Raw genomic sequence first — 23,310 nt, forward strand, 5'->3', positions numbered from 1 at the left:
ACTTCTCCTGTACCAACACAATTGAATCCTGAGTTGCAGTCATTTATCCCTGTGTAGCTCCACTGAAAAGAGGGATTGCATGGGTGTAAATGAAGGCCTAATTTGGCACACAGAACCTTTATTGCTGGTAATGATGTACTAGAAAGGAAGAAAACCAACCTGGATACTCAAATTCCAGGTTGAGTTTGGGGGCTGGCTGTCAGAACAAAATCTCTTTTTACTTATAAACTGAAAGCATTTGGCATGGAAAACACTGAAAGAGAACAAACCTTTTACATAGTAGCTTTTCAGAGACGAATAATATCCTATACTGGATATCTTTTACTTTGCTCTATTAATTTTTTTTGAAAGGATACACTTCCTCTATAGTAGTTAACCATGCCTTCTTGGAGCGAACATTACAGTATTCTACAATGCTTAGAAACTTAAGTAGTAATAATTATACTATACTATATTATACTATAAAACTGGCATGGTTTTAAAGGACTTTATATTTTCAAAATTGCACAGATCTGAGGCTAAGAGTTTGGTCTCTCTCTTTCTGTACGTTTATTTCTTAGTTTTAAACTATCAGTTCTATGAGATCAGTCAGTGGTTCTGCTCAAATCTTCTCCCATACTTTTTGCACTAATTTCTGCTTGACAGTAGTTTTATAGCACATCATATTTCCCTTTAGGGCAGGTACCATCAGGCTGTCCCCCCAACCTGGCTTAAAGATGTTTCTTTATGAAAGCACACAGCTTTAAAGCCGTATTTTGCACTGGTGCCCTTCACAGATTGCATTTAAAAATCAATCCAGCGATCAGCAGTGGTGCTGAACCGACGAAGCACATCTCCGCACTATCCCTTCACAGGGTGGGTGGAAAAAAAGCGAGTTTTTGGAATAAAAAAAATACATTGGTGACCCACCCAAGGTATAGGGCAGAACCGAACACAGTAAAGCAAGGTTTTTGTTCTGAAAAGAAGCTATTTGCATTTAAGAGCAGCATTGGAAAAGGCTTTTTTGATTGGGTAATAAGATCTAAAAAGCCAAGCGAAATGAGAGGATTTCATATTTCTCATATTTTCATTTGCACAGCTAAAGGGTTCAACTTAAGTCAGCATTGCACTACAAAAATCACATATTATTTGTTTCATAAACCTTTAAAACCCTTAACAAATTAGGCCTTATATTTTTAGGGTTGTACTAGAAAATATAAGGCATTTGCTGAATGTCCAGTCTAGTGTTTACTAATTCATCTCTGTATGAATCTCCATCCATTTGCACCCAAACTCCGATTGTATCAAAGGAGATTTCCTTACTTTACTGGCTCCCATGATTCCCGCTCAAAGCCCCTGTGAATTGATTGTGCAATTGAGGACTCCATCAGATCGACATATCTAACAACAAGTGGAGCAAACAGGTCTTGAAGGTGTTTGTGGAATTTTCCATTGCACAAATTATCTAGAATAGATAAATAAAAGTATAGTAAGAAACTATTGTTACTAAAGCCTCTGTAACAATCCACAAATAGTGGCATTTTATTACACAATGAATACACTGGATAATATGAAGAAACTTCATAACTGGAGTTTGCACTGGGAATCCTTAACCACCAAGATCAATGATAAACACAGCAGGGTTGTGCTCTGAACTGTAACAATCAAACAATGACTCTTTACTATCAAACTTAGAGATAGCAAAACAATTATGTACTATTTCCTGTTAGAAAAAGAGTACAAATGCAACAGAGCGTGGTAAACATCACTACCTGTGCAGGTTGGGAAACCAGTGCTTCATTAGAGACGCAGTATTTTTATGCTGGAAATTGTTTTTCTCCCAAGACTCATGAGGCATGTCTGAAGAAGCTAATGAAGGCCTTGATCCTGCAATGGGCTCTTCTGCAAGACTGGGATCTAATTTGCTAACACGGGTAAGATGGGACTGGACGGCATGACGTGAGATTTCCAAAAGCATGCAGAATAGGCCTAACTCTGCTCCCGTTGACGTTAACAGGAATCAATATCATTGGCTTCAGGGGGGGCAGAGTTAGGCCAGCAATGAGCACGTCTGGAAATCACACTCGTCCTACCAGCGTGGGACACGACAGGAGACAAAACAGCTCAACCCTTGAACGCTGCTGACCTGGTTTCTTTGCATTTCTCTTGCTTAGAAGGCAACATTATAGGCTCGTAGACTTTCCGGTCAGAAGGGACCATTATGATCATCTAGTCCGGCCTCAGGCCACAGAACCTCACCCACCCACTCCTGTAATAGACCTGACCTAGGACTGAGTTATTGAAGTCCTCAAATCATGGTTTAAAGACTTCAAGGTACAGAGAATCCCAGTGGCGTAGTGTGGGTCTCCGGTGCCCGGGGGCCAATACTTTCTTTTCTGCCCCCCACCACTCCTGTGGGCGGCAGTGCCCCACGGCCGGGGGTGTGTGTGTGCGGTGGTTGTCTGTGGGCCCGTTTCCCACTTTCCCTCACTCTCCCCCCCAGCTGTGGGGGCAGTGGGTGTAGCTAGGAGCGGAGTCCCAGGGGCAAATGCCCCCAGGCTGACCGGTGGCAGGGGTGGGGCATGATGGACTCTGGTCCCCGCGGCTCCCTCATTGTGTCCATTGTGTGTCCATTGTGTCCTCATTGTGGTCGCCGGGCCTGGCTGCTTGTGACAGAGGGGACGGCTCCTCCCCGCACCCGCTCCTCAGTACACCACTGGAGACTCCACCAGCAAGTGACCCATGTGCCAGGCTGCAGAGGAAGGCGAAAAGCACCCAGGGCCTCTGCCAATCTGCTGTGAGGGAAAATTCCTTCCAGACCCCAAATATGACGATCAGCTAAACCCTGAGCACGTGGGCAAGACTCACCAGCCAGACACCTGGAAAGAATTCTCTGTAGTAACTCAGAACCCCCCTCATCTAACATCCCATCACAGGCCATTGGGCAGGTTTACTGCTAGTGGTCAAAGGTCAGTTAATTGCCAAATTAGGCTGTCCCCTCAGACCATCCCCTCCATAAACTTGTCAAGCTCAGTCTTGAAGCCAGCTAAGTTTTTTTGCCCCCACTGCTCCCCTTGGAGTCCACGAATCTACATGCTGCAGAGCAGCACTTCTTCCCTAAGGCAATCACAAAATTAAACAGATACATTTGTTTTGAAGTCCCACCTCATACTGGTTTTCTGTACGGCATGGAAAGGCTAGAAATATTATCAGTAACCCGGCGGACTTGCCCTCTCAAAAATAAATGGTCAAAATACAATACATACAGTCACTTCGGAGGAAATCATTTAGGAGCTGAAATAGTGGAAAGCTGTCCCACGTGTCTGGGGGTTGCACCTCTAAGGCAGCATCCATATCCACTGCGAACAAGGACAGGAAGGTTTCCGCATGTTCAACCATTAAGTCTGACCACCAGGCAAAGGCCTTAAAATGCGGTAGGAAAAAGAAACACAACAACAACAAGGAAATGCATTAGTCCTATTAAAGCGCATTAAATGACAGGAAGCCATTTACCTTAAAAACAAATGTGCATCCCAGGGAAAACCAGCTTTATTGTAAATAGAACAGAGCTTTTGAAGGTTAGCCACTGCATATATAGTGCAAATCACATACATTATGCACCTACCATTTTGACACAGAGCATATATTCAGAACTGCACTGTAAGAATAATCAGCTGTAGCATGACCGATAAGGGATGTCTGTTCAATTTACAATAACTCACTAAAAATTGGTCTTGAATCATGCTATTTACTGGAGGAGTCAACTAGTTCTAATTCTAAAGTATAGAAATCTGGGAGTTTCTTCACTGTGTTTGTGGGTTTTCCGCTTTGTTTTTCAATGGTTTTAAAATGTATTTGGAGTTGCTATTACAGTTCATCTTGAAATGCTAGAAGCCTGCACTTTCATAGTCTGTCCTAACATCTCTCATAATCTTATTTAGAAATATTTCAAGCATCACCAGTAAAAATTACTACAGCACCTTTCATTTTACATGGTTAGATATAAAGCTCTTTAAACTTACTAGCATAATTTACAATGCCACTTATTATAAAATGTTTGTAACCAATTTTAGAGCTATGTTACAGACATGTCAGTATACCAATATTAAAACATCGAAATCGAGCCAGGACTTTATATAAACTTGAAACATGTAAACAGGAAACATATAAACTTGAAAACCAAAAAATAACAGTGAAGTAACTCATTTTCATGCACATGGGTCCTTAAAATTCACTGTACAGGTTCTCTGAAGTGACATTCACATCATACATGGCTCAGATGTGAATGTATTTCAAACGTATGCATGCGTGTTTAGTAATCACTTCTGGCTGGGAACATGCAGTATGAGCGGTGCTGTCAATAGGACCGTGTGCAGTAATTTTTAGGTGATAGGAAACGACTCAAAGATTTAAAGTATCTAAGAAATACCATCCATACTTTCCAAGAGAGGAAAACCTAAAAATTAGGCACCAGACTAGAAAGATGGAACAAAGAAGACGGATAATAAATATATCAGTTTAAAGAGAACCTGTCAGCCAGGAGTATGTATTTTTGCTTCCTGGAAGGAAGGAAGTTTCTGGCAGACGTGAGCAGGCAGAATGGACTTCTATCTTTCTTAGGCCTCGATCTTGTATGTGCTGAAGTTCTGCCATTGACAGTGCTGGCAGGTTGAGGAGCACATGCTGCTCTGGGCATAGACCTGGTGCAGTCATACTGCTTCCCTGGAGCAGCCCGGAGAAAATTCTCCAACGCAGCAACACGTAGCCCATTACTGACATCTAACCAGCATGCCATCATTGAAAAAAAATCTGCCCCCATGGACATTTAGTAAGCCCAGCATCAGCTACAAGGACAGACTTGGACTTTTGCTAACATGTTTGCCGAGTAGCTACTCTATGATTGCCATAAACTACACAAGGCAGCTCAGCACAGCTGAGTGTGAACTAGAGCAGTCAGCGGCTCTCTTCGGAGCGCACGTACTAAAGGGTGGTGAGACACGTCAAAATGCTGCTTTGATGTGATGGTGGGTTGGATATTTTTGCAAAATATTCTTGAACAGCAAGATCATCTGAAGCAAAAGTGGCAGGAATCAATTCTGCTTTCAATGTCTGCTCAAATTTTCCCCCAAGGGGGGAAAAAAAAAAAAAAAGCTGTGGTGGTTGACAGTGCCCTTTAAAATCCTTTTTAAAAACTAGTGTGGAAGAGTTGATACTTGCATTGCTACATTTTTTCTGGCTAGGCCTTTGTTTCTGAAGAATATAAAATGCTGTCCCCTTGCCAAGTTATTAGCGAATGGATCTCAGTGCTAAGAATCCTGTTAGTAACTCTGTCCATGAAGGATGAACAAAATCACTATTTTGGGGGTGAGAAAAATAATATTTTCTCCAACAAATTTCAGAGTCCTGCAATAAAACCTGCTTTCATGAAAAATAATTTAAAAAAAAAGAAATTAACCAGGAAAATATGTGATCACGTCTGAAAAACACAGTCATACTTTTATTTCTGCTGGAATAATCAAATTCTACGTCCATAATTTTCCAACTCATGTCTGAAATTCCCCCCCCCACCAATCACAGTTAGGCAATAATCTCTTGAAATGAGAGCAGTAACATTTCATTACTCAAAAATCTCTTTCAAGGTAGTAAAGCTTAATTTTAGCTACCATCGACTTACCTGCTTTGTTTCAAGTGTGGTTTAAGGAAAAAAAGTGTGCTTTCTAGACAAACACACCTAATATTGTAGATCTTACACAACGGTACACATGTATATATGCATAGCTTCAAAGAGTTAAAATACATATATACATATATATACATAGAGAGAGAGAGAGGGCCAGATTAAAAATACATGAAGGCATAGGTCTTATGACATTTACGTTCATTCTTCCATGTGGAGAAGAATCAATTTTGGAGACACTGGATGAGAGAAATGACATGAGTCTAAGCTCTCATGTATTATATATGTGTACATACTGTACAATGGAAGTTTCTTCTGCATTTTTGCTGGGCAATTTTATTTCCTGTTGCGACTAACAAAAACAATTTAATAAAACATAATTTCTCCATATGAATCTTTTTAAAAACCTTTCCCTGTACGGTAGTGGCCATTTGGGGGCTCTCAGTTTTGTGTATTGTTGGCATGTTTACAAGCATGTGCATGCTAGAACAAAATGGGCTAATTTCAATGTGCAAATGCTACTGATCCTGGCATTTCTCCAGTAAGCGACACAACTTCATTTTCTTGATGGATATCCAAATAGACCCACGAGTCATCTCTATCAAGTCGTGGGTGGTCTTTACTAACTCCAGATGAAGAGAAAACGTGTGAGAAACTCATTTGGAGTAATTCAGCCCACCAGGTAGACTTAGTTACGTTGATATAAGCAGAAAATGTTGACAGAAAATCTAGTAGCTGATTAACTTAACCATGAAGATTTTTTTTTATAACTGAGAAGACATTTCCAAAATGTCCCAATGTGTCACACACCTGATAATTGAGTTTACATATAAATATCACTGCAGGTGTCTCCTTTGAGTAAAATGCAGTTATTTTGCAAAATCTCATGAAATTGTGACGAGGTATTGAACAATAACAAAGGAAATGATGTGGATATACATACCATAAAAGTATGTTTGATTTGATAAAGCCACGTCCAATCCATTGTTTTCCTCAATGGGGTGAAATTCACCTTATAGGCAGTGGTGCAAACAATTCCTATGCACTACTTAAGTCCCACTTGGAGTATGTCTAAGACTCCAATTAGACACCCACGCCTGGCCCCTGCCAGCTGACTTGGGTTTGCATGGCTCGAGTGAAGGGGCGGTTTTAACTGTGTGGTCGATGTTTGGGCTTGGGCTGGAGCCTGGTGTTTAGGACTCTGCAAGGTGAGAGGTTCCCAGAGCTTGGGCTGCAGCTGGAGCCTGAACATCTACCTTACAAGTAAACAGCCCTTTAGTCCAAGTCAGCTGGCACGGGCCAGACGCAGGTGTCTAATTGCAGTGTAGACGTACCCTTAAACCCCTCATAATAGGATTTTGTGTTGGACCTTTGGACCGGGATGAATTTCACCCTTTCTGATCACCATCCCAAATAGGAGCAGAATATACGTGTTATCTTCCTATTGCCACAAACATGCCGTCTCTGATGAAACCTTTGTATTCTGAAACCATGAAGCATATTTTTATCTTCTCAGTGTAGATGGCAGAACATGTGTCCAGCTCACACGTGCCACTTGCCTCAACGTGCTGCCACGTTGAATTAAACAACAAACAAAAAAAGGAGTTCTTTCCTTACAGTGTGCACATATAACATAGGACGGTGACGAGTGGAATAATGCATTATTTTCTGTAGATGTTCTATCACAACTCACACTGTGAATTCTGCCCTTTCCGAGTCATACAGCTAGCCTCCCGAATAAACGAAAATAAAGATCATTTCACTCTTCACCACTGTCTATCGTCTCTCTCTATATATAAATGCCGTATATCTAGTACAATACACATACAGACAAAATTAAAGGAAGACTTTCATCATCCTAACTGTTTATTGCTTATCTCATTATTGCAGTGGTGTACCATAGATCAGGTAAATGCAGAACAACAGAGGTAAAAACAGGCTGAGGAAAGATTCCAGGCAGGTAGGGTTGTGTTGGGATGTAACTGCAGCGTTTGTAAAATATACTCATTGCTACATGCTTGGACTGGATACAGTCCCACGTTTATCCTTCGGTGGAGGGCTACCAATTCCACAAGCAGTCCCTCCGAAGTTGCTGTTACATTCCTCGGATCAAAGTTACAAAGCAAGGTGAACCCAGGTAAAATCCCATTAGGAAACATGGTACCGAGAGGGCATGCACGAAATATGACAGGAGGTGACTCATTTCATTCAGTTTAGTCACATACCTCTTTCCCCTGCCGGGATCATCCAAGATTGAATGAACAGTAGAAAAACAGGGAGGAAATTTAAATATGCAATCAGGCATTAGTTGGGACTTGTGGATTGTTGTGTTGTAGAAATAAGTTCGATTGTACTGTAAATTTAATATACATCGGAATGACATTTTTAGGTGATTGTGACATTATTTCTCAAATTTATTTAATGCTCTTTCTCTCTTTCTACATATATATACATATATATATATATGTGTGTGTGAAGGAGAGGAGAAAATAGTGAATGATTGTAACAATACTAAAGTTATAAACAAATAATTGTTAAATATGAATTTTAAAATGATCAGGTTTACAACAATTATCACAGAGATTGGCCCGATGCTGTATATACTTACACATGTGTAACTTTACTCACATATACAGTCCCACCAAGATGATAATCTCATGACTTGTCATCAATGAGACTATACACATGAATGCAATTACTCATGTGTTTAAGCCATTACAGGATCAGGACCTATGCTATTGAGGTCCTCCTATATCTGGACTTAGTGAGATATGGATTTCCTCTGCTTAAAAGTCCCATTAAAATAAGAATTTTTCTGCTGGAAGGCTTTGAAGAATAAAGCTATTATTCATTTTGCTAAGAGTTGGATAACCTATATATTCAGTAACAGAGAACAATTCATTTCATCCACAGCAACCCACAGTCAAGATACTCCAAACAAGCTGAGAAAGGAGTGGCTGACTGAAAAGCCACAGTGAGTAAAAGAAGCACATTAGAAGATCATCATATTCAATGACACTCAAGTAAAACAAACAAACAAACAAAACTGTTAAAACAATTTTCTATGTGAAGAAACAGACCAAAAATAGCTTGTTCCATTGTGGTGCTTTTTCTTTGCTACAACGATGAATGGTGACAAGCGAATGCTGTTTGGGTGTTTGTCTGCTGAAGCTGATTAATTTCATTATGCTTGGAAGTATAAAAACATATGACTTTTTTGAAACACATGGCCCTTCTTGAAAGTGGACAGACTTTATATTGTGATTAGGCAGCTGAGTTAGTCAGATTCAGCTCTCATGGACACCCTCGTGAAAGGATCCACATATGTAGACGAGACCTGAATTTGGCCTATTTTGCTTAACCTCTCCGCCTCCTCTAAAGAACTGCTTTCCCCAAGTTTATTTTTTCTGTAATTATATTTTGACACTGTTATTTAAGAAAACTGTGTGGCTTTAACAGTGAGATGAAGGCACCCGGTTCAACATTCATCACGTGGTATATACAGCGAAATGGACAAAGCTATCCCTAACCAACAAGATCCTGTCCCAAGACATGTCAGAGCATTGCTGCTCACCTCTGCATGGTGTTCTTCATTCTGCTGTAGAACTTCAATTACCAGTTCTGCCAGACGTATTGTATCTTCTAGCTTTTTGCCAGGAGTGACTAAGCGGCCTACATTTTCTGTAGTACAAGAACTTGAGTTAAAATGGAGCGAAATATGATGGGCTGGATGTATGGCCAATAGATGAAGTGGTTAAAAAAATCCCATAATAGTTAATAACTCTAAAAAACTTTTCATGCAAGTGTTAAATGCTATATAATTAGTACTGAGCAAACCATAAAGCCACATTTGTTATTTATACTATGAAAACACAGTGCTCCAGCTCTGAATTTCAAAATATTGTATGAATTGTTTTACTTTCCATTTGAATTGGTGACTTTGTTTATTCAAATAAGAATAGCAAATTCCCTAGAGACAGCATCTGGCTATTAATAGATGACAACATGCATTTATGTAGATTGTGGTATTATGTATTTGATGTACAAAGCCCTGGTTGGGATGATATAGCTGAGGTTAGTCCTGCTTTGAGCAGGGGGTTGGACTAGATGACCTCCTGAGGTCCCTTCCAACTCTAATATTCTATGATTCTATGATTCTACACAGAATTTTTAAAATTGCATTTAAATGGACCTTTTAAAAAGTAAGCTGTTGAATATAATAGTGATATATTAATTTCAATGATATACAGTGGGTGCACTTAAAAAGATCCTACTGTTTTGAAAGATTTTACCCATTTACCCATATGACTTATATATGTAATGGGAATCAGTAAAAAAAAATGTCAAACTTGTAAAAACTTTATAAGTTGTCCCAAGTATGCAGAATAAATATTGCAGGTCCAGTTCATCACTGGTTACTTCTGGATAAAACTACACTGGAAACAAGGGAATTATGCTTGAGTAAAGTTAGAATGATACAGCGGTAAATCAAACTATGTGTTTATGCATACAGTTTTATGGGAAAATATGCAACTTTAAAGCATAAAATCCCTTAAAATAAATCACGCAGTTCAACTACTGAAGCAAGGTGGAGAAAACACAGAGCTGTTTCCTACTATCATCCAGTATTCTCCAAACCTTATAAAATGAAATCAATCTAAAGTTTATGTGCATCTTATACCAGTACTTATGCATCAATATACTAAATGTTATATACTGTAGACTAACACCTTTTGGAATATTTCATTAGAAATCTAAATAAATAAATATATATATATAAACTCCACCACTTGTTAAATAACATCCAGATATCACATGAAAGATTCCAAGGAGCTGGCCAAATGCATCAGTGAGATGGATCTCTAAGAACAAAAAACAGTGGCTCATAGCTGTGAAAAACTGATTTAGGGCTTGTCTACATGGGAACATGGGGGAAAATTAATCCTAATTCACTAAAGATGTGAATTTAAAATGGATTAGTTAAACTGCACTAAACCTCTCTGCGGGCACCCTAATGCCTACAGTTAAATGGTTTTCCATTAAAAAACAATGGCTAACATTTTCAATATTGGAGCCTAAAATTAAGGGCCTAAATCCACATTTAGGCACCTATATCTATGCCCTGAGTTTTTAAAAAGTGATGAGCACCTACTAATCCAACTGAAGTCAATGGGAGCGATAGATGTTGAGTGCCTTGAAAAAATCAGATCATTTCATGTCATGTGCCGCCAAAGGCCTCAATCCAGTAAAGTACTTTTTGTGCAGATGTTCTGATGGATTGGGCCCTAAATATGGACATTAGGGTCAGTCCCTGTCCCAGTTTGAAAGATTTTCCCCAGGTTTCCCTTCATATATTTTATCTAGGCAAATACTGAGCAACAGATAGCTAATTATTATCTTGTCTGTCTTTCTTTCTTTTATGCATGCAAACTCCGCAGCAGAGACAGCGTTTTTCTTTTGTGCAACAACAGGCCACAAAAACTTTCCAAAATACATGGGTGCTTTCCCCACCCTACTGAAGTCAATGGGAGCTGAGTGCAACGGGTGCAGTATAAATCCCGGTAAGGTTTGTTCTTTCCCTGGTGGCAGTGATCTGCTCTCAAACACAACTAAAAGACAAAAGTGTTAATAAGAACAACTGCTCGGAGATGCTGTCTTTAAAGAAAATATTTTGCTTTATCAACTTTGGCAGCCAACAGATGTCAATCTTATTTTTTTTTCCCCTCTTATTTTAAATATTTCCCTGGGTAAGTTACTATACATCAGAATATTCTGTTGAGATAGCTGGAGCACTGACAGTTAAATGAAACGTATACCATATACTTATCAAACATTTCATACAACATCGTTTGAAGCTCATACATATTCATCGATATCATGCAAAATGTTATGCAACAACAATGTTATTTTGTGCTGACGTTGATATTTGAAAATGTTGCATATGTCAGACATTGCTAGACAAAAAATGTGGACATTCTGAAATAAATACTACGATTTCTAAGTCTCTAAAAGCCTACATCATTGTGCTAGATACTTTAAAAAATCCTCAAGGTAGAACTAGCTTCCTAATATTAAACTAAACTAAAACAACGAAAAACTGCTAAACTAGGAGACGGTTGAATAAAAGAAAGGAAAACTGTTACAGTACTTGGTGTTTGTCTAGGCATGCCTTTGAGCATCTGATTTATCATGTTAGGCTGCGTTTGAGTGGATGGTGATGGCCTAGCCGGTGGCTTAGGCTTAGATGGACGAGCTGTTTGTGAGTGATGGAGAGAGACACACCAAAAGTAAAGAGACATACGACATCATAAACAGTGACTAAAAGATGTAAACTTGGAAAGAAAAGTAAGCAGAAATGATAAAATACAAATGGAATAAGCTGCTTATCGTTACTTAAAGTATCTCACAATTATAACACCATTTGACGACAAACATCTTAGAAGTCAACAGATTCTACTACGTTACAGTACTTTGTAATCAGGATGCTTAAGATTCAGTTGAATGCTAATTGTATTTCATGTAGCCAAGCGCAAAAAGGAAGAGTTTAGTATGTTAATTTAAAACTTACATGTGTGTGTGAGAAATGTGAAATAATACTGCCTGCTTTTTGCACCCCACAATGGTAAGAAAGGTTACTTAGTGAAGGTGTCCCAATGCCCATTGTGAGGTTTGATAATCAAAACAATCAACATAGGAATTAATTGTTTTGCAAAGACCAATTACCGATTTTAGACTTAAACGCCACTGTTGGTGAAAGGGAGTTATATTCTTACATTCTTCGTGCAATTTAAACATGTAAAAAAATCTGTCACTTTTAAAAATGTGTGGTTTCTGATTGTTTCCAGCTCATTTAATTATTTTCAACTTGGAATTCTAGTGGCTTTTATATTCTGGGTTGAATCATATATAAAACTTGCCAGCTCTATCAAATATGTTACTTGCTATTCCAAATGTTAGAATACTGCAATCAGGACTTGACCCATCTGTCATATAGTTTACAATATCAGCATAGCAAAAATTCTATGAAAATAGCCTTTCCTTTTGCATACACATAGGCAAATCATATATGATGAATATTCTGGTGCTATATTTACTATTATACTTAACAACACCTTTTTAATAGCCTGAGTGCTGCATTGTGACTATTTTAATAATTCTGTTTGTAAGGAATCTGGCATATTTATCTGGACAGTCTGTTGCCAAAAGTCCTTTGCATTTTCCAAGGAAATGGGGAGGGAATTAGTTTGGCTGCTGGTTTATACAAAGTGGATTTTTGGTTGTTTTTAATTCTGATAGTGTTCTAGAAATGATCAGATTATAGAAAAACCATCCACTGAAGAGTAAAAATGAGACACACATGTCCTGAACTCCTTTAAGATGTTAAATGATTTAATGTAGACCCTCAGATTGAAAATACTAGTTTTTTTTCTGCTAAGAGTTGAAACAAATCTATTCATTCAACTCCAGAAACAACTTGGTCCTCATTTTTCATCTACCAGAGGGGCTCTTTTCTCAAAAAAATTCTTTACACCCCCACATAATGAAAATTATACGCTTTGAGGGAATGATACTAAAGATTTTCCTTCTGATTCAACATTTAAACAGGACCACGACTCAGCTCCATGCCAGCGGCCCTTAAATTCAGCTCATATATTTAAAGAGAACATTTCCCAGCAAAACATTAGAAAAGGAAGTTTGCATAAGGATCCCAGGAGGAGGACTAATGCTGATAGGCAGCTACTATACCTTTGTCTCCTAAGTGAATCCATTAGCCATGTTATGGTAATGCCTCCCTATAAAATGCAATCTGTTTGGCTCCCAAATAGTGTTGTAATGTGCCTTACGTGTCAGAGAGAGTCGGTCCCTCAGAACGGTACCAAAGCCAGAGGAAAATTGCATCCAGGAGAAGCAGGGAGTTCAAGCCCTGCAGTAATCTGACCCTGCATCAGCCTCAAATATGTTTCCAGCTACTGCACTGCCAGCAGCTGAAATATCTATGAAATGCTACAGACCTAGATGCTTACAATGACCCAGATGAAAAATATATTTCAGGCTTTATTGGCATCTGGATTCTGCAGCTGTTGAACATGACTGGCTCGTGCAGCCTCAGTGGTTTTCTATTTTTGTGGCAGTGTCAAAAGCAGAAGAGGAGAAAAGAGAGAACGTAGTGTAAGAAAGGATGGTGAAGGCTGCAGGCCTTAGCAAGTCACTATTAAAATATACGGGAGACAGCTTGAGAGAGACTTTCGTTGAGTGGTTGTCAGCAAGTTGTGCCAGGGTGGTTTCTATCTATCTATCTCTAGGGTGTGTGTGAGATTCCTGATACAGTGCCACCAAACACACTTCAATCCTAACCGACGCACCCCACCTGCAGCCTTCGCTTGGGGAGAAACAGGGCCGGATTTACACCTTACGGGCCCTCGGCACAGCATCTTCAGCACCCCCTCTACAGCTGACCTTCGTGTTTGCCGCGTGCGGGGAGGGAGAGGGGGGGATAAAGGGGGCAGGAGGGGCTGGGGTGACCGGCTCAGCCAGCTCTGGGCGGGGGAGATATGCTCACCCCTGGGCTCCGGTTTCCGACCTGGCCAGGGGGCGGGATCTCAGGGGGAAGAGGATCAGGGGGTGTGTCCAGGGTGCCGGCACTTGTGCAGGGCCCCCAAACTGGCCACTGTTTAGGCGCCCCTAGAATGCCAGCACCTGGAATGCCTAACCGGAAATCTGGCCCTGGGCAGAAACTTCCATGCCAAACTAACACGTTACGGAGTGGTTTTGTGGCATGTCTGACGGCAGGTTAATTATGATGAGGCCAAACAAAACTCACTGTTTGATCCTTTTTAAGAGCCAAATCCTGGGCTTTTGCTTGAAGTCTCAATATACCTGGGACTGGAGGGCCAGAATCCTTATCACGGCAGCTGGGAATGGCTCAGTAGCTGTTTCTCTTACACTTTGGATCAGCAGGAAGAAATCTAATCACCATTTCTATTCCAGACTGACACTTTTCATGTTACTGCTGTATTTGTTGGCCCTATGCTTGTAATGTAAGGAAATTAAAAAAATTCGGCCCTGATCCAAACAAGCATTTAAGCACATGCTAAACTGTAAGCACACAAGTAGTCCCATGACTTTCAATGCCACTTCTTGGGTACTTAAAATGACACATGAGCTGAAGTGTTTTGCTGGATCTGGGTCCCAGATAGTTACATATGTACAATTTATGTACATATATATGTTGTACATATATATTATTGTATATATATTATGTACATTTATGTACATTTATATGTACAATTCATTTATAAAATCTTATTATATGGAGTTTTTGGGTTAATATTTAGCATCAATAATTTGTTAGAAGCACAGCTCTGGATGCTTTAACATTACAATTTTCACTAAATTGAACAGTATGATTGCAATTTTTTTTTCAGTGTGGCAGATTTAAGTTTCACTTTGATTTCCCTCCTACACCTTTTGTTTCTCTTTGTTTTTTTTTTAATTCCTTCCCAGTATTAATTTGAGTTAATGTCAGAAATATTTTATGTTGTTCATGAATGTGTGTCTAACTGATGTGACTTAAAAATCTCAGTTGTTAACATAAAGTCAGCAGATACTTGTTACTCTTTCACTATCTGACAAACTGTTGCCTCCCAACTACCAGCTGCTGCTGGACAAATACAAAACGTACAGACCAGCAACAGGGCCTAATCTGGCAATTGGACCACTTGTAAGAATATGAATTTACTTAGCTGAATAAAGGTTGCAGGATTTGTTCCCAGTATGCTGTATACTGCAATTAATGTAACACAGACACTAACTAAAAAAAAGAAAAGAAAAAAAAGGCACCATTATTTGGCTACATCCTTTCTGTAATATTTATTGAGTGCTACTTATTAGAGATGGTAAACTCTTCAAAGCAGGGAGTGTGTCTAACTCTGCAGAGCATCATGTAACTGTATAGCACATCACCGATTTACGGTACTAGTACTGCTAAAAATATCAACAGCAATGGGCAAGGCCGTATTACCCATGAGGCACAACAGGCACAGTGCCTAGGGCCTACAAAAAAAAATTTATATATAAGTTTTTATTTTTATTTAAAAAACTATTTATTAATAGCTTAAAACCAAATTAGTTATTTTGATCGGGGGGCCTATGAAGGTAAGTGTGCCTAGGGCCTATGAAGGTCTTAAAACGGCCCTGGCAATGGGAATTATAGCTGGAGTGGCAAAATGGGAAACTATTATTAACCTCCTATTTTTTTTGCTAGTGTAGGCACCACTATGGAGAACATCTTGCAATAATTAAAAAAACATTCAAGTCCTGACAAGCTGAGGGATGTTTTGTACTTGTTTTGTACATATATTCACTTGGAGCCAAGCATAAAAATGTGAAAAAGAGCTGCCAGTATTAGGATAAGTATCGACAATAATTGATTTAAGCTGGGGAGATGGCACAAGTAGCCTTTTATCACATTGGGAAAAAGAATTACGGTGTGTCAAAAAAAGCTTTCAGTAAGTCAACTGTATTTTGTTACAAAACAAAATGTAATATCCTAAAATCAAATACACCAGAAACCTGCAGGAGTGGGGGGCGGTTTTTCAGTTCAATGAGTGAAGTTCTCACTATTTAACTCAGTGCCCAGATCCCGATGTGTTGAGATGACAACATCTATCCTGACCTCTAAATATTATTATCTTGGCCAATAAATAATAACAACAGTATGACTTATATCTTAGGGAGCACTTTTCATCAGGAGATTTCAGAGTGTTTTGGAAAAGTAAGTAAAATATAATTATCCCCCTTTTGCAGTTGGGGAAACTGAGGCACGGTCATGTAGTACTTTAAAATTCACTGCACTGTATTCTGCCCTTGTGCGGAAGTCCTACTGAAGTTGATAGGATTTTTGCAGAAAGATTAACAGGATGATATGGCCCATTTGATAATAGGCTTGTTTAGTCTGCAGAAGAGAAGAATGGGGGGGATTTGATAGCAGCCTTTAACTACCTGAAAGGGGGTTCTCCAGGGAGGATAGAGCTAGGCTGTTCTCAGTGATGGCAGATGACAGAACTAGGAGCAATGGTCTCAAGTTGCAGGGCGGGAGGTCTAGGTTGGACATTAGGAAAAGGTTTTTCACTAGGAGGGTGGTGAAGCACTGGAATGGGTTACCTAGAGAGGTGGTGGAATCTCCATCCTTAGAGGTTTTTAAGCTGCAGCTTGACAGAGCCCTGGCTGGGATGATTTAGCTGAGGTTAGTCCTGCTTTGAGCAGGGGTTGGACTAGATGACCTCCTGAGGTCCCTTCCAACTCTATGATTCTATGATTTTGACCTTTCTGGCCCTGTCTTAATAACTTTTATGAATCATTAAGGTAAAATGAGTTTCAGATGGCTTCATAACATGTGAGCAATTAAAAACAACTTAATGCCACTTCAAAGAATAACAGGAATTAAGTAGCAGTACATCACCGGACTGAAGCAAGCATGCAAATGGAAGAGAATATAAAATACAGCTGAGTGAATAACCATCTATTTTAATGAATTTAGATGCTTTTTCTGCTTGTGGACTGCCAGCGTGAAGATTACAATTGCCTTGCATTTATTTGTTATTCCCATTTATCTGAGGAAATTCTTTTTTCTTACTCTGTGGGTTGATCATGAATATTAAATGATTTAGACTGAGTTGCTTAGTTGTGATTGGTCAGATAAATCACACAGCATCTCGTCCGGTCCCTGACTGGATTAGCAAATGAGCACTTCAATGCGTCAGTTTAAAATTCAGCTGTGATGAATCTGTGCATGCAACTTTTGAGTATGACCCAGACGCAGTAGCCTGCCGGTAAAACTGAGTCAGTTAGCGAGTGCAGAAGGGGAGGGAGAACGGCGGAAGGGAATTCATTTACAAATGCTAATATTTGTTTAAAAACACTGTTATCCACCCAGCTGTCGTGATAAAAAATGGGTTTGGCAAAATGACCTCTTCTGTGCCTCTCAGCAGCTGGATCTCTCTCCAATGAATGCCTTGCACGCTTGACTCTGTGAGCGCTGAACTGCAAGACATTCCAGGACGGTCACTTGTGGAGATCAATAATGAGCCGAGTCTGCCACGCTCCCTTGTAACGGCCCCAAGCGCAGGGCTGTCTGCCCCTCCTCCTCACCGCTATACAGGCAGACCATGACATCGTGCCTGCCAACGCACAGAACACAGCTCTCTGTTGTGACATCGCGGGAACGCAACGAGCGCGCTGGGGAAGGTTGAAATGCAACCCAGGGCTTAGCATCGGCACTAGGCCCCTACGCCACCCAAGCCCTGTTTTGAGGGCTCAGGGGGAACTCAAGTGGCACTTGCTCGCCTTGCACTCAGCCTCGTCACTGGTGGATGGTCTGCCTGTTCCATCTCCTCTCCACTTCCCTACACACATACTGGTGGGCCCACTCTCCCCACGCAAAATCAATCCTGAGCTCCCAAATTGCATCAGTCGACTGAACGATTTGGGGCTGTTCCCCCCACCCACCAGGAGCTCCTGGGCAGTAATTCCTACTCCTGCTGCTCCAGAAAATGAGCAGGCAAGCCACATCCACGCCTTACTGTACCCCCCCGCCCCCAGCTGACCACATTCTAGAGTGCTGCATTGCAGGAGCTAGATGTTTCCAGCTAATGCTCCCCTTCCCCAGCTGCAGAGCGTGCTAGAAATGATTTTATCCTTCTCCTCTGAAAATTTTGAACTTTTTTGGAAAAAAATATTAAAAAAATTAAGTATTTAGAACAAAAACGGAGAGTTTGTTTCTGAAATGCCATCAGACTGCCTTGTGGGAGTTACTGTGTAGGCACATCGTGACCCCATTCTCTTCTATAGGCCAGGCCCCTTGTTCGGACTACATCTCCCATGATGCTCCATGGAGAAGCACAGTATATGTCACAAAGGCTCTTTCCTTGTTTTGAAGAAAAGGCGAGGAGGTTTACTTGGTGGTGCTTCATACCATTCGCCCCTCATTACCCGCCACCACTGCCCTCTGCACTGGGGGTGAATCCCCGGACATTAAACATTTGGGGGAGGTCTTTAATAGGATTCACCCACGTAACCAGTGAGAGTCTTGAAGATTAAAGAACAGACACAATAACGGGGAAACACTGGTGGAGGGGATGGGGTTTCTTCTGCTGAATGGAGCCTGGGAGTATAGGAAATAAAAAAAATATATTAATAATTGGATGATAAATTGGTGTTGGTGTGTGGCTTGGAGAGAGGTAGCCTCCATGAATCAACTGGTTAGTTCAAGGATACAACTCTGCTGTCAAAATCATAGCAAAGGCTGATCGGAGGCAACAGACAAGAGTTGCCCATTTATATAGTCATCTCCCGCCCTTTCCGCACACGGCGCCAGAGCCAAAGCCCATCGAAGCTGATGGGCAGTCTTTCTGTTAACTTTGGATCAAGCCCACTGGGAATGGAAGAAACTGGTATTGAATCAGGTCTGAACAGTAATCCCCTGTGCTGATAATGGGACCCATGAGAGCAGAAAGTTGGCACAGCCCTTTGGTACACAGACTCCTAGAGTAAGGGCAAAACGCTATTCTGCTCCTATCCAACAGTAGATCGTGAAAGCTCTGTTAATGGGAATGGGTGCTTGATGAGACTGGTAGGGGGTGAGACCTCCCCATGGTTTGGGCAGCGGGGGCGTGTGCCTGCATACTGTAGACACATTGAAGAACCCATTCGTTGGAACCTTGCTTCCTTGGACAAGAGGAGGCTGGGGGTGGGGGGATTCAGGCACATACCAAATCCAGTGATCTTGTTGGATAGGGTGAGGTTAAAGGTAGCCTATTCCGCCTTTGTGGTGAAGCAGTTATAGTGCATTAGACCACACTCCGCTGTCACTTTCATGAAGCTGTGGCTGACCTTTAACTGCATCATTTATGTCCCTGTCTCATTCTCCTGCTGCATCTGCATCAAACACACTTGTTGCCATTTGCTGCTGCCACCTGCTCCCCTTCTTTTCTGACCAGGGATTTGGAATGGCTCTCTCATTACAAGAAGTAATTTGCTCTGATCACCCATTGTCACCTCCTACTCAATGGTTGTCATTAGGCCTCAAGTACCCGGCTTTTATCCACCTACCCCACTGTTATCTATGCCCTTGGATATGTATATGTTGCCTCCTATATATGTGACCTATTTGCAGTATCATTTCTACCAACTGCATCTGAGGAAGTGGGCTGAAGCTCATGAAAGCTTATGCCTGCTGAAATTAAATTTGTTAGTCTTTAAAGTGCTACAGAACTTTCGTTGTTTTAACATTTAGAGCAGTAGCATTCACATTTGGCCCTGATTTAGTCAAAACAGGTCAGGCTTCAGGAAGGCAAATAGGATTTGGCTCTGTGTCCCCTTCGCTGGTTCAAGCAACGTAAACCTGTTGTGTTTTTAGGTAAATGGGGCCCTCTGAAATGTCCCACCTAATTTCCCTGATATTAAACATGTGATAAGTCTGTGTCTGGGCCTAAAAAGATGATGGCCATTGTCCTGATTTTACTGACACACTGGGATCTATGCTCAATTAAATCCAATGCAATTATTGGTAACAGGTGCTCCTGCAAATATTATACACTACTTTTTTTGGGTGCTTCTTTGTGAACTTATGTAAAAAGAACATCCATGCTTTGTTTTCTGAAAAATTAATTATTGTTGTTGTTACTAGGGCCTGTTACCAATACCACTAATATAAAAAAATAAAGAAAGAGATACTGGGCCAAAGTTAAACAGGGGGCCACTCTCATGCTGACAGTGAAAGATGCACCCATAGAGGCCAGAGCAGAACGTGGCCCCCAAGATGTTGTATTTCATTTTAAAATCAATTTCTTTCTCGAAACAGTTTTTGAAATCAAGCATATCCTTTTTCACAACACATAAATAATGACTTAGAAAAAGAAACTAACAGTTCAGATCTCAAGAACTTTCAAACAAAGGATCCTTGCGTGTAACAGTAATGAAAACACTGGCATGTTGCAACTCCAAAATCACTCCTGAAAAGAAGTCAATTTTAATCGTATTTATCTCAACTGCACTCGTTTCATTACATGTTACCAACACGTTACGAACAAAAAAAGACAAACATAACTTCTGTCTGACTGTAGTGTTAGTTACACGTTAACAAATAAACCATTCCCCCCCAATAGGGCATAAAACAGAAGATATGAAAAACAAAAATGAGGATTAGTTTAGTTATAAATGTGCTTATTAGGTGATTTAGATTAAAGGCCAAATCATCCAAACTTTTTTGTGCCAAAAATTAGTTTTAGTTCCTTTGGAAAACCAGAAACTTTCTCTGCACTATAAATAAGCCTCCTTATAAGGCTGTACCTTCACTACAAAATACTTCTGCTCTACTCTATATCTTAAGGGAGAAGTTCAAGATATTATGTATGTTGAGACAGCACAAATTAACTCCTTAAGTATTATTGCAACTCCATCTTCAGTCTATAGGAGTACATATCTTAAGGAGCTACCAAAAGAAAACAAAGATAAATATAACTCAACAGTCCTAGCAGTTTATAATGCATATACAATTGTTCACCTGCATCCTTTTGATTCTCTATATGAAAGAGAGAGAGCAACAAGGAGAGAAAAGAGAGAAACAAGAACAGATATGCAGGATTAATGAGCAAGTGGACCAAAATGCCCCCAATTATGTGTGATATATGACATTTGAAAAGAAAAAAGTCGCCCTGTGACTCCCACCACCCAGAAGCATGATATCACCAAAAAAGACTCCTTTCACAGAGGTGAAAGAAAATGCTGCACAAATAGAAAATTAGTAAACTTAGTGAACTAAGCTCTGAGAACATACAGGAGGTCTCCAAGCAACAAGTTCATATGTTCCATCCAGAGCTTGGTGTAAAAGAATAAATAAAATCTAGAAAGAGAACAAGTAAAGCATTTCTGCTTGAGAGATAACAGACAGGAGACACATAAGATCTGATGTACAGAGAAAGGACTGATTCATATGATCTTATATACAGGATTGTTTAAAGATCTTATACACAGAAAAAGGGATGACTTTTTCCAAACGTCCTTTATCTGACCTCTAGCTCATTGTTCCCCAGTGTTGCTGCTACCTTTTGATTGTGTACCAGTGACAAGCGCTTTACAAATTGGGGCTACACAGAAGCAAAGTAAAAATGCATTCAGGTCACAGACATAAAGAATAACTGAAAAAACTTACAGACAATCTGAGTTTATCACAAACAAATGGCTTAATTGTCTAACCTGTTTTAGACTGATAAAAAGTGACTGGACTTCTCACACTGGGTTTCACAGACAGAAGCAACAGACAAGCCAATGCTAAAAGACTTGAAGCAAGGAAAGTGAATTGTTTTGGATCTGGATTTTTCTTGAAGTAATGAAAACAGAAAGAGTGAAGACAGCATGGACAGGAGGGTGGTAGGTACTCACGAATGGTTAAATCCATCACTTGAGAGGCCAAGCAGAAGACAGGATGCTCATACATTTCTCTCTTTTTCCCTATAAAAGAGGATTTGGGCATGCAAGAGGCTTAGGTCAGAGGTAAAGAGGTTATAGGTCATAGGTCAGAGGAAAACTTTACATTAGCTTAAAAGGAAAATAGCTGTAGGGTATTTTGGGATACACACAGGATAAAAGAAAGAAGGAGATTTAAAATTGGAGATCTACTGGATTAACCATTCAGCATGCCCATGAGTCACAAAAGAGGTTGTGACCATGATTCTATAGGTTTATTTTGAATTGTTTGCAAGAATATAATGATCAAAACATCATGAATAGAGGGAAATAGAATTCTATTGATTTAAGGCTCCAAGATACTAAGGATTTTAGCCTTCAGTATCCGAGGCTTGTACAGGTATTTCTTCATAAACATAGCCGCAAGCAGGGTTGCTACTGAGATTTCCTCATCTGTTACAAGTATTTCTTAAATGCTTGGATATTCAAATAGAAGCTTTTTAATGTCAAAATCATATTTGTATAGAGAAATGCATCATGTATAGACAATTTATTTTTTACAAACTATTTTAGCTTGTAGTGGACTATGCTCATGAGCGAAAACCTGATGCATGCAGCTGGCGGATGTTGGGTTGTTTGAATTAACAATCCCAGCATGCTTTGAAATTGGTGTCACAGCCACTTTTATAGAGGCAATATAGAAAAGTGGCTGTGGCCAATTACGAAGAAGGAAGGAGAGAAGCAGAAGAGAGCAGGTAGTGTGGAATGAAGTATTTCTCTGAAAAGGTAGCTGGAAAAAAAAAAGTTTGTTGCTTCAAAGTATTCCCAGACCTAAAAGTCACAGTGCAAAAAAGAGGGCAGATAATTAACACAACCAAGAAGAATTGAGGCACAAAAGGAAAGTACACACTAGCTGTTCTATTTTGGAAGTGAATGCATTTTTACTTACAGATCATAAAGTTTGTTTTTGCATAGATTTATCTGAAAGAAGAGAGCAAATCTTACCAACAGGTTAGTGATATTACACAGAGACCTAGGGAAGCCAGCATTTGGTAGAAGCATCCATCAAAACAAAAGTTGCTTTTTGATTCTGAGTCCTTCTCCATCCTTGTCAAGTATGTTTCAACATTGCATTTTACAGAATACACCAATTAACATATCCTGTGAAGTTGAGTACTTCGATAAATTGC

General features: G+C 40.0%; 1 protein-coding gene across 7 annotated transcripts in view; it reads right to left on the bottom strand.

Annotated features, from left to right (window-relative positions):
• The window catches only part of CADPS (calcium dependent secretion activator), a 332,826-nt gene that overhangs the window by 67,178 nt on the left and 242,338 nt on the right, over positions 1-23,310 (bottom strand). For 2 of the 7 annotated variants that reach the window (XM_067541594.1, XM_067541578.1), the window contains exons 17-20: positions 21,219-21,236; positions 9,231-9,337; positions 3,246-3,402; positions 1,303-1,444 (exon numbers count right to left, since the gene is read on the bottom strand). In XM_067541594.1, coding sequence (XP_067397695.1) covers positions 1,303-1,444; positions 3,246-3,402; positions 9,231-9,337; positions 21,219-21,236 — 424 coding nt within the window. Of the gene's footprint in view, positions 1-1,302; positions 1,445-3,245; positions 3,403-9,230; positions 9,338-21,218; positions 21,237-22,096; positions 22,166-23,310 lie in introns of all 7 variants that reach the window. The other 5 variants (XM_067541588.1, XM_067541570.1, XM_067541603.1 and 2 more) reach the window with 3 other exon arrangements.

Source organism: Emydura macquarii, unplaced genomic scaffold (genome assembly GCF_026122565.2).
Source record: "Emydura macquarii macquarii isolate MOO-44397 ecotype Brisbane River unplaced genomic scaffold, CSIRO-AGI_Emac_v2 contig_71, whole genome shotgun sequence".
Taxonomy (NCBI): Eukaryota; Metazoa; Chordata; order Testudines; family Chelidae; genus Emydura; species Emydura macquarii.